The 12,661-nt window shown below is 33.8% G+C and overlaps 1 protein-coding gene across 1 annotated transcript; it reads left to right on the top strand.

The window, feature by feature from the left end:
• Positions 1-294: 294 nt before the first annotated feature.
• LOC145555789 (uncharacterized) lies at positions 295-1,175 on the top strand. The gene has a single exon (XM_081617512.1). It carries the CDS (start codon positions 339-341, stop codon positions 924-926), a length of 588 nt encoding a protein of 195 aa, XP_081473638.1. The 5' UTR covers positions 295-338; the 3' UTR covers positions 927-1,175.
• Positions 1,176-12,661: the final 11,486 nt, after the last annotated feature.

Genomic DNA, 12,661 nt, shown 5'->3' with positions numbered 1-12,661 from the left:
ATCCGTATCGATTAACAGTTCCGTATACTGGCATGGACGGTGGTTGTCAATTCATGAAATACAATTCTTCAATGGTGCCAAACATAATTTATTAATTGGTTGATATTTTCATAAAATGCTTTAATTCGTGATACACATGCATTCCCTTAATGGTGCCAAATTAAATTTGATCTTACTGCATAATTTCTAATCTAGCTAAAGTGGGGGACTACAACGATTCAACGAACCTATCCATGAAGTAAGTTAGCAAGGAGTGAATACCTTGACCTTCTACTCTATAAATAGAGTAGCATCAAGAGCATGAGCATAAGCATAAGCAAAGTGTTCCAATAACGAAAATGTCTCCAAAAACAACCACTACCTCCCTCGCTCTCCTCGCAATTACTCTTGCTCTAACACTGTCCTCCGCCCATGCCCACTGCCCTGCTTCAACGATCCCTGATATCTTGAAATACTATGGGTTACCGCCCTCGATTTTCCCTGGTAATGTGCAGAGCTTCAGCTGCGATCTTGTCAACAAAAACTCCATCAGGTTAACGATTAACTTGCTTGGTGAATGTACCGTGGTTAACGAACTGGGTGCTATTCAAAATGTACTCAAGTGCTCAGAAAAGATATCGGCAGTCTTATCACATAACAAACTGACTGAAGTTAAGGGAGTGACTGTCCAACTCTATGTTAAGCTTCTCCCTTGGCTCGATGCAGCACCATTTGGTCCCCTCATGACCATAACCGGTGCCGAAGCCTCTCACGGACCTCTTAACTTAAAGTTGTTTAAGTTTATTTCTGACCAAGGTGAAAGTCCAGCCTTCCCCTACATATTATTCCCTAATCAAGCCCCCAAATGTACCCATCTTGCTTTCTATGACACCGTTGTTGCCAACACAAACACCAATCTTCCTTTTAATCCTCTTCTTGTTGCTTAATAATAAGCCAACTTCACGCTTCCACTCGCACGCACTCTTGCACTTCCCTTGCTGTTTCCAAGTTCACGTTTGTAAGGGAGCTCATCTATGTATGTTAATTATCTATCATGTATGTACGTTTGTGTTATATCCTTTATGTTTCTACTTTTGTTTGTTTAATAAATCTGCTTACATGTAAGCAGCCCATCACTGTAACATACCTTGTATGATAATCTCACTATTATTAATCTACTACTTTTATCAGTCTTATTTATGTATCATAATTTTTTTTTTCTTATTAGCTTATCAAGATGTCCATTTTCTAGCAATTAAACTAACTTTATTCATTAATGGCTAAACAATAACGAGGCATTGCCCAGAAAACCCACTTGTTAGCTATCACGAATTCATAAATCTAACTAGTTTTTGGGTCCGAGTGATGCCCCAGATTACTACATGAAACTAACCGATCATAATATATATATATATATATATATATATATATATATATATATATATATATATATATATATATATATATATATATATATATATATATATATATATATATATATATATATATATATATATATATATATATATATCCAATGAGAAGGATGAAATGTGCATTTATTTTAATTTGAACTAAATGTGCATATATTTTCACTAAATGTGCATATTTGATTTTGAACCTGATATTTTTTTTTTGCAATTTCTGGAAAAACGAAAACTTATGCACATTATGTGCTAAAAATATGCACAATTCAATTAGGTGACGTGGCGTCATCAATCCTTATCCGTAAAAATAATTCTGAATTTTGTTTATCTTTTAATAATCCAAACTTTAAAGCAAATCCGATGATCAATAAAATCCCATGCGTCCAGCTTGTAATAACAAGTTACCAAACATGTTCTAGAACCATGATTAGTATAAAAATTAAAAGAATAATTTTTTTTTTTTTTTGAAAAAACCTGTAAAAACCCATACTTTTTCCTATTGCGCCTTAGGGCTCAGATGATGCAGAAGTGAGTAGTGGAGCTGGCTTACTAGTTGAGGTGACTTCCTCATCCTCCTCTCAAATGGCCAACCTATCAAAGGGGTTGTTGGTATGACCCAGGGGATATTAATGTGGCCGACCACCCTTCAACCCATGGAACTCCTTCCTCAAACAAGGCGGCCAGAGAGGCTGGTGGAGAAGGGGTTGCCAATGTAGTGATATATCATGTAATGTGCATATTTTTAGAGTCTTTATAGGTAGTTTTCGAGTCTAGATTAGTTGTTCATGGCTTATTTTGGCTTGATTTGGTTTAGTTGTTTTCATATGATGCTTTTATGGGTAGATTCGTTGTTTTTGATGTATTTTAGGATTTAACAAAGATTTTTGGAGGTTTTACGAAGTTGCGGATCGTGAACATAGCTTGGAATTCACCTAGAAAGCCAAAGTTTGAAGCTAAATTCATTTAAGGGTATTCTTCAGCCAGGCATGCCCATGTCACACAGAGACATGGGCATGTAAATGTGTTTTGAGAAGGCAGTAAGTTTGGAAGTTGAAGTTCATCTAAGGCACGCCCATGTTCATCTATGGCACGCCCATGTGGAGTCGAGTGTTTCGAGCTAGCTGTCATGTGCTAAGGGAAGCATGCCCGTGTTGAATGCGGGCATGCCCATGCCTCAGTGTCGGATCTTGAAAAATTTTCTTTTGGGGGCCGATAATTTTTAACATAATTGGATGACTATATTCGTTAGATGTTGTGTCTTCAATGAATTTGTCATAGTATAGGTTAATGCCTTAATTTATTTACCATCTATGCATCACGGTTTAATTCATCACAAGTATTGAAAAAGTTAAAAACACGTTGTCAACTACTCCGTAATAGATATTACTCTATACTTTATGTGAGATATTGATAAATTTTGATAATGTTGCGTCACCTATAATTATCAATTAAAAAAACGAAAAAAAAAATTAAAATGGATTAAAGAAAATAAATACTTGTTCCGTTAATAATTGATGGTAAATACTTGAGTGCAATTTTGGGATAAGTGGACAAAAAATATACTACTGATTTGTGAGAGTAGTAGGAAGCAAAGAGGGAAGAGTACGTGTCAGAATTTTTAATTGGGAAATGGAATTGGTTTCCTAGGTAAAATTTAAAGGAATTTAGTCATACTCATTATGCAATTTGTTGGGCTTTTTACGCGTTCTTTTACCTTATTGGATTGAGAGCTCACAGTTCAAGCTTTTATCGTACTCCTACTCGCTGCAAATTTTTTTTCCCAGATGTACCAGGGGCCAAGCCCTTTAATGCCCCTTCTATAGTCCGCCCCTGCCATGCCTCATCGAGTGATGTTGACCCAGCAAGACATGCCCATGCCAATATGAGACACGCCCGTGTCTTTACGAGTGTCGTAGCTGCTGTGAGTGTCATTCCAGCGAGACACGCCCATGTCAGAATTTGACATGCCCATGCCTGGACGAATTTAGTCGGTTTTAATCCGATTTCTTTCCTTAATTAATCCTATCTTTTAGCCTTCTTATAAATACTCTTGAGGATTATATTTTCATTATCTATCATCTTAGAACCCTAGTTTTCTCTCTAGAATTTATTTTCATTGTAATTCAAGATTATGCACTCAAGTTTCTTCATTTATCTCTCATAATTCAAGATTTGGTATTTTCTTATTCTCTTTAATTTCTTTTTATTATTAATTATGTTTTGTTTAATTCTAGTTATTGTTTTTATTAATATGAGTGAGTAGTTTCCTTATTCCAAGATCTAGCGGAACCCGAATATGATTGATGCATGATTTAGTTCTTTAAATTCTCTAATGATAAGCAATTGATATGCTTAATTAATTGTGCTCATGCCAATACTAGATTAGGGATAATTAGTATTGTTATTAATCCATTGTTTTAATCGCAACGGGAGTGGGGTTTTAACGGGTTTGAATAAATCAATTAAGGGTTTGAAGTTCATCGCGGGAGTAGTTGAATGGATGATTAGGAAGTTAGAGTAATTTAATGTGCTCAAAGTCTTTAATTTACATGATTCCACGGAAGTAGGCTTGATTGTGATTAGGGAAGCCATTGATAACTCGGGAGAGACCATTGGTACTATATAGGGATTACTTTTCCTCATTAATCAATTGATTATATGTTAGGGGTAGAACGACTATTGCATTAATCGTATTCGTGGTGATGCTTGATCTTGGATGTTTTTAGCATTGATTTGTCATATTACTTAGATTTAATCGTTTTAATTAGTTCCTTAGTTATTAATTCTCACTTATTTGATTTGGTTACTTGCTTAGTAGTTACTTGAGTCTAGTTAATTAGTTGAACCATAGTCTCTTGGGATCTGACCCTTACTTGCCCGTCTACATAGTAGTGGTCTTGTTAGGTTCGTTATTTTTGTTAGGTTCGCGACAAGCCTATCATGTAGCAATCCAAAATAATCAATGAAGGTCCATTGTAACATACCTGCTCGGACAGGTTGGCCGAACATTAATCTAACTAGGAACCTCTTTTTTTAAGTTCAGGAGGCCAACAATGCCACCCAAAATACTGTTGAGGGGGTTTCAATAAATACCAGCTCAACAGATCTAGCCGAGCACCCTTCTAATGAAGGTCCTCCTACTAGAAATCAGGTGGACCTTGAATAAAAAAGAGAAGGCCAATGGCAAGGGCCCTAGAAATTAAAGGGGTTTTTCATCTTAGAGTTTGGCCATGCCTCCAAGGGAGACAGTTAAGTTGAGGTCGAGCAGCTTGATGCAGTGTTGGCTTATGAGCTGAACTCTGCTCGAAAAGATAGGCTAAGCAGTAGGGAGATGAATAGCAAGGATTGGAACAGATGACCAAGGGTGCTGAACCCTATTGGCCCAGTGGCCCTCACTTTTTTTTTTCACAACGACTTCAAGCGATTCCTCATGCTGGACAAGGATTTTTACATTAGTGTACCGAAACATTGCAAGATAGTGGTTGCGTTGGAGCGTGAGCAATAACATAAAAAAATATTTTAGCATCTACCAAGCTGGTGGACGAATATGACATCGCTTTGTTCTAACTATTGCCAAACAGCTGGGAAAACATTTTTCATTACATGGTGACCTTCTTGGTTAAAGGCTTTGTCCCCAAATTTTCAATACTTTGCGAGATGCATTCTATGGCTCGCATGCATGAACAAAGAGACATACAACTATTTCATTCTAAATACTCAGGTCGAATACGTGGTGGTTATTCATAAACCGTCCAAGTGGCGCAGCTGGAAGCATCGGTTCTACATGGTTCAATAGTCTAAGAACCCAAACTTCAATATGGATGAACCGATTCAATGCTGAACCGCTTTAGCTCGGTGGGGCAATGTATAACCCACCAAGCTAAGCCCATCCATTCACACCATCAAATTCAACTTGACTATTTCTAAGTCAAGAAAGTACTAAATTAAAGGATGGGAAGTTGGTGTCTATGCCGACCCACTAGATTCCCTTGCTTTAGGATCCAGTGTTTAATTTTTATGTTCGCTTGTCATTTGTATCGCAAGTTCCCGAAAGGTGGATATATAGTTGTGGTTTAAGAGGTATGAGTGTCATTTTTTACTTGGACAGTCTCTAATAGTTGGTTTCTTCTTTTTACAGAGGAAGCCAAGTTGAAGCTTGATGAGGATCAAAAGGGAGAGGTGGACAAGGCCGCCTACAACCTTAAAGTCTATAGGATTCACAAGCAGGACTAAAAACAGGTAAAGACAAAATGCACATGTTCTTATTTTTTTCCCACCTGCTATGTTGGGAAGGGTGACCTTTTACCTTTTTATTCGGCGCACATTCTTTGACTGAGCTGCGATGTTGGGAATAAGAGGACCATTTCTTTTTTTTTACTTGGCACAGTACATGAGACATACTTCTTTCTTTAATTTGATTATTTTCAAGCAGCCAAGCCTAACGCTACGATCTACATTGTCTTCAAAGGACGATCGCCCGTCTAAAAATCGGCGAGCCTCATCAACGATCAAGACTGCACCGCAGGTTGTCAAAGAGAAACCCAAAGGATGGAGAGAAACTCCATTTGGCAACTATTGGAGCCTCCAAGTCCTCGAAACCGTGCGTAGCAGACAAAGGCTTTTCGAGATGAAGAAGTTGTATGTCTAGAGAGTGAGGAGGTGCCAACTTCTTCTTAAACGACCGACAATATTCACTTGGCTTTGCATCCCATAGAACAACCACAACCTTCTCGACTTTTTTACTTCTCTCACTATAAGAAAACAATTGCTTTTCAACGAAAATAATTCGTCAAAATATCCTATATTTCGTCTAAAAAGCCGTTTTCCGACGGACTTTCAGAAGGAAAATAAGGTTTCTCCAGCCGCAATAGTCCGTCGGAAATTTCTAATGGACAGTTTTTCAATTAGTCAGAATTTCGTCACAAAATACTAGAATAAAAGTACAAAAAAAAAAACCTTTCCACCATCTAACACCACCACCAACCCCGCCTCTGTCCCCACTTCAACCACACCTAACCGTAAGCCATAATCTAAACCTTGTAACAATAACCTTAACCATAATCCTATAACCTACAACCCATCACCCCTAAACCCACAATCCATAACCCATCACCCTTAAACCCATAACCCAACTACACTAAAATCACAACCCACCTACCCCTAAAACCACGCTGTAGATCCAACCTCTGATCCACCCACCTCTAAACCAACCCAAGCCACCTAAACCCATGCACCCACCCCAACCCAAATACACCACCACCACAACCCTATATCCACTAATGACCAAATCTATCACCATAACCCGAAAATTTTTTTTATAAAAAAAAAAAAGCAAAAGAAAAATAAGATTACAAAAAATGAAAACACTTTAAAATTGAAATTGACTTTGAATTTTCTTCGTTTTTGACCTTAAAAACCTTAAATTGTTTTCAAATATCAAAACCACATAGAGAAAGGCGACAACGGTAGTTCATCGGGCTACAATGGAGTTTGGCGGGGTAGAGACCATCGAGTTTTTTTTTTTTAATGAACTAGATCTGAGTTTATTAGATATGGGAATTGGGAAATTAAATTGGGAAATAAAAAAACCTAAAAAGATCTCCAAGCAAGAGAAAATGATGAAAGAAGAAAGGGCGAAAAAGAGAATAAGGAGGAAGAAGATAGTGAGAAGAAGAAGAAGAAGAAGAAGAAGAGGGGAAATGAGAAGAGAGAGAAAGTGATGAGAAGAAGCGGTTGTTCAAGTTTTAGGATTTGATTTTACAAAAAAAATATTCCGACAGAAAAAATCCGTAAGAAATTAGATTTTTTTTATTCAAAGAAATTTCCTTAAATCCTCAGATAAAATCGGTTAGAAATTTCCTTCGGATTTTTTCATCAAAAATATTTGAAATTTGATGGAATTTTCTTATGGAATCAAAATTTGACAGAAATTTTCGATGGAATTAAAGTTCGTTTAAAGTTTCTGACAGATTTTAATTCCGTAGGTAATTTGTGATTTTCGACAGATATAACTGCTAGTCGGAACAATTCTGTCAAAAATATCCCTTTTAGTTGTATTGTCTTTTCTTATGTAGATGATGCCGAGGAAATGGCAGACCGGATGCCTTTTCCATCTATCCTAACCGGGGAAGAGCTTCACCTGCAAGAGAATGAGTATAAGGGCCACTCACAAGTGTTATGGCACGTGAATAGGGAAGAAACTATTGATCATTGGGTTAAACTGATGCCAACTAAATGGTTCTTATAAGGTCACTTGTTACAATGCTAGGTCGAACAAGGAAACCGAATCCAAAGGTTGTGGTTGGTGAATAACCGGCCATAAGGAGTCGAAGTGAAATGAGTCTAGGCCTAATTATATAATAAAGGATTTGGGAAAAAGATAAACAGGCGATCATCTTTCACAAAGAAACAACGTAATATTTTTCCCTTCCTTTCGCTCTACAACTGGTTAAACTTTCTCCGTAGAAGAGGAGATTAATCTCTGCGCTCCAACTAGCATTGGTGGAGGTTCGATATAAACTTGTTGATCAATCATAGAGGAGCAACAATTAGGGATCTAATCTCTGCAAGAAGGTTGAAGAAAGCTTGGAAACTCACGCATCAAAGGTCAATTCTAAACTATTAATTGATGATCCTTTATATGTATGTATATGCATTAGATCCTGTCTAGGTGCGTATGAATGTAATTTATGAAATGCAAAGAGTTTAATTCCATCACAGAAGAGTTTAATTCGTAACTTTAATTATGTGAAGATGTAAGTATATACTAGTTGGAAGATGACACGAAAAATCATTAGAATTATCCAAATGAGGTGAGACGTAGATCTAAAAAAAAAAAAATGTGAGACATAGATAGTTAAAGTAAAATATTGTAAAACCCATGCCCTCAAATTAAATGGAGCCAAACTTGATATTTGACAAGTGTGACAAAAGTATAGTGCATCCGGGTGCACCATGAACATGGTGCACCTTGAAAAGAACATTATTATGCATATAATTTAATAAAGACTATGAGCAAAAAAAAGAACATATTTTTATTTGAGAAAGAACATACTAGTATTTGAAAAAGAACATATATGTGTTTGACAAAAGAACATGTTTGTGTTTGACAAAGAATATAACATTACAAAGAACATAAAATTTTTACAAAAAAACGCTATGTTTGATAAAATAACATGTTTTTTTTCATGGTTACTCAAGTGGTTAATTGGTTTGAAAAAGAACCCTATGTTTGACAAAAGATCATGTTTGTGTTTGACAAAGATAGAGGTGAGCGTTGGGCGGGGTGGGCTGGGCCTAGGTAAAAAAAACCAGCCAACTTCTCAGGCCAGGCCGAAATTTTTTGTGCCAAACCTATCCAAAATGGTCGGGTCGTGCAGCCTTTTCGGGTCGGACAGAAAAAACAACTAAAAATGCATTAAAACGCATTCCCAAACCTGCCCAAAAAAAAAATCGGGCCAAGTTCGATCCGATTTTGAGCCAAAAAAATTCTGCCTCAAACCCGGCTAAAATGTGGTTGGGCTAGCAGGCCAGATTAAGTATGATCACCTCTAGACAAAGAACATAAAATCTTCACAAAAAGAACATGATAATACATTAAAAAAAACATGCCTTTTATATGGTTACGTAAGCGATTGAATTTAAAAAATATATATATTTACATACATTAAAGAACATTTTTTTTTTTGAAAGAATGCATTAAAGAACATATTGTATAATGCTAAAACATATAGTTCAAACTTACGAACATAATAATCAAACTCAAAGAATATATTATGCTCTCATTCTTTATAAATGTCTATGATTTTTTTTCTCCCATGATCTTTTAAATATACCTAATGTTCTTTCTAGGTGCACCATGCGCATGGTGTACCCGGGTGTACCAACCACACATTAGTCTCGAGCGGTCTATAACTCTATAAGTATGAGTCACATACCATATATGACAATCGTTTTGTTTTTTTTACAACATATGAAAATCTTTTAAGTAATGGTTTATATTGTTTGATAATTCTCACCCACGCACATATATCCCAGCCAACTTTTTAGATGTATGACTAAACTCTTATGAATAATGCTGAGATGATAATATGTCTCTAAAAATGTTTTATTATTTATTTATTATATATCCCTATGAAAAATATAACTACATACACTTTTCTGATCCAATAGTAGTATAGTACATGTGAGACAATTATGCACTTAAAAATATTTACTACATTTTTATTTACCCATTTTAAAAGTAAGACTAAACTTTTTTCAATTGTGTTGATGAGAGGATTATGTCTTTAAAATATTTATTTTATCTCTACCTTTTAAAAACTTTAAGAAAACTCTTATGAATAATGTTTGGACATTATTATACCCATTAAAATGTTTAATTACATATTTGCCCTCATTAATGGTTTTTGTGAACTCATTTGTGGACATTAATATGAGAATCTCCAAAAACTCTTTTCTTCATCTTCCTCACCCTAATCGACAAAATCATGAACATAATAAAAATGTTGCAATTTAAAGAAAAATTGAACTGCCCGCATGTACCTTAGAATTATATGAAAAGTTGCATCAACAATAATGTGTTACAGGTACATTTGTTTTTTTTTTTTAATAGGTACATTAATAATGTGATTTAAATACATCTGTGGAAATTAGATTGAATTGTAAAACTATAAAATGAATTTGATTGAAGCCTGAATAATGGAGTAAAGAAAATTGGAAAGAAGGGACGTGTAACAAAAATATTTTGGGTTAAACTTTCACTTATTTACCACCGTTCTACTGGTGACAAGCGAGTGATCCTCTTTGGAAACACAATTCAATTCCTTAATTGCACCAAAATTAACATAACTGATTGATGTAGTCTTAAAATTTTTCATATACGTTAAATTTTCCATACCCTAGCTAGCTTGGAATGTTGACAATTCGTGAAACACTATTCCTTAATTGCGCCAAATTAAACATGATTGATTGATATATTCTTAAAAGTTTTCATATACATTATATACGTTAAATTTTCCATACCCTAGCTAGCTTGGAATGTTGTCAATTCATGAAACACAATTGTTCAATGGTGCCAAAGATCATTAACTGATTGGTTGATATTTTCATATAATTTGACCCCATGCTAATTTATGGTGCCAAATTCTCTCTTACTGTATAATTTCAATGGTAGCTAAAGTGGGGGACTATAGCTTATTAGCCTATCCATAAAGCAAGTTAGCAAGGAGTGGATACCGGATCTTTTACCAAAATGGCTAATTTTGCAAAATTATTTACAAAAACGGCTAATTATAAATTTTAATTCTCAAACTAGCTAATGTATTAACTTGGAAGGAATTTATCTATTTCTTATATTCCTTTAAACCAATTTGGTTCACATTATGGCTTTATTTTTGGTTTTATTAAAAAAAAAAAAAATTAGCTTTTTTTTTTATAAATTTTGGATTTTGTTTTTCTTTGAGAAATTCTAATGCAATATTTTGAAATATCCCATTAATTAGAATAATGAGTAATATATTTGCAACAATTCTCAATTCTTAATAAGTTACACAAAATAAACAATCATTAAAAAAATTGATCCGGACTTCCAATCCACAAAAAAAAAAAAAAAAAAAAAAAAAAAAAAAAAAAACCTCATTTTTTTACAAAAAAATATAGAAATATACTTTGTATTAAAGTCTAAAGGCCCAAAGTTTCTAATGCAGTTACAGAGAGAAAAGGTGTATTAGAATAAGATAAAAGCCTAAAATTTAGAAATCAAGTAAGAACAATCAAGTCTTGATTATATATAAATAGCTAGAGTTATATAACGGTTGATCATAATATCATTTTATTTGCTCTGGAAAAGACGAACAATACTTTATTTCCCTTATCGTGGTATAATCTGCGATAGTCGTCTTGATAGACCAATACTACTTGAAATTTCAAATTTTTGTGATTGAAATGATATTGAAGAAAAATTAGGGCTTTTTTAATTTTTGATCGAAATTAGGTTTCTGCCATTGTTGGCATACTTCGTATTTTTGTATATTGCTTAAATTTCCCAAAAAAAAAAAAGTTAATAAAGTGAACCAAACCCGTTCAAAGAAAAATAAGAAAATTGATAATTTCCTTCCATGTCAATAAATTAGCTAGTTTGGGAATTAAATTTTAAAATTAGCCGTTTTGGTAAATACATTTATCAAATGAGTAAATTATTTTATTTAATTTAAAAACTTGTATATTTATGAAGATTATTCATTAAATATATGGATAAAATTTCTAATATCATAAGATAGTTTTTTAATTTTAACACTAAAGTTATCTTTTGCTGTTTTATTTATTTTATGTGACGCTTGAATTTCAAATCTCAAACTTTATTCACTAATTTTTCTTATGTGACAATTTAAATTTTTAATTCAAAAAATAAATGACAAATCTTGTTTTTTTATTGATCAAAAAAGTTTTTTTCCTATGCATTTATTTAATATACTCGTTCTGTTTAAAATGTTAGTTTCATTTTATTAAAAATTATGGGGAATTAGTCATATGAGATTTAGTTTTATTCGTCTCGATAAGTACATTATTAAAATCAAACTTTTATAATATTTGGTAGGGAGTGATTAAAGATATTTGCGATAAAAAATTTGCATCCATATATGTAAAAAAGATAATTATTACTTAGGTTTTTTTTTAGAGAAGATAATTATTGGGTTTTTAAAATAATTTAAATTTTAATTATTCTCTATTCGTTGTTTTTACCTATGTGTCAAAATTCTTAAATCTTATTCGTCACTTTTGCTTAGGTGGCGAGTAAATTTTTTAATTCTAAAATAAATTATTAATCTAATTTTTCATTGGACAAAATAATACCTTTTCTTATGCGCCTCGCCAAATGCTCCCGAAAAATGCCTACTTTATTTATATACTAGTTTTGTGCCCCGTGCGATGCCCGGTTTTTTTTTATTGAATTTTAAGATAAACTTATAATCTATATATCGAATTTTAAAAATATCATTGATACAAAACGATTTGTTATCTAGTAGGCATGTAATGACTAATAATAGTGTTGGTGTAAATGTTCGATTTAATACATTAAAAAAAAAATTAGCAAAAAAATACATTAAATAAAATAAATGCTCAAAACCCGTTGGGTTGACCCAAATCCAAAACTTTGGGCAAGGGTTGAACATTTCCTGACTTGTAACCTAAAGTGATCCAACCGAGATGACTCATGACCCGACCCTAATTGACAGATCTACACAGTGATAAAATTC

Source organism: Chenopodium album, chromosome 8 (genome assembly GCF_948465745.1).
Source record: "Chenopodium album chromosome 8, dcCheAlbu1.1, whole genome shotgun sequence".
Lineage (NCBI taxonomy): Eukaryota > Viridiplantae > Streptophyta > Magnoliopsida > Caryophyllales > Amaranthaceae > Chenopodium > Chenopodium album.
The sequence above is the reverse complement of the archived record's forward strand: the minus strand, read 5'-3'. Positions and strand labels throughout refer to the sequence as shown.

Bases quoted from the DNA above. Each gene is read 5' to 3' on its own strand.
- LOC145555789 (XM_081617512.1), top strand. From the start codon at position 339: ATGTCTCCAAAAACAACCACTACCTCCCTCGCTCTCCTCGCAATTACT.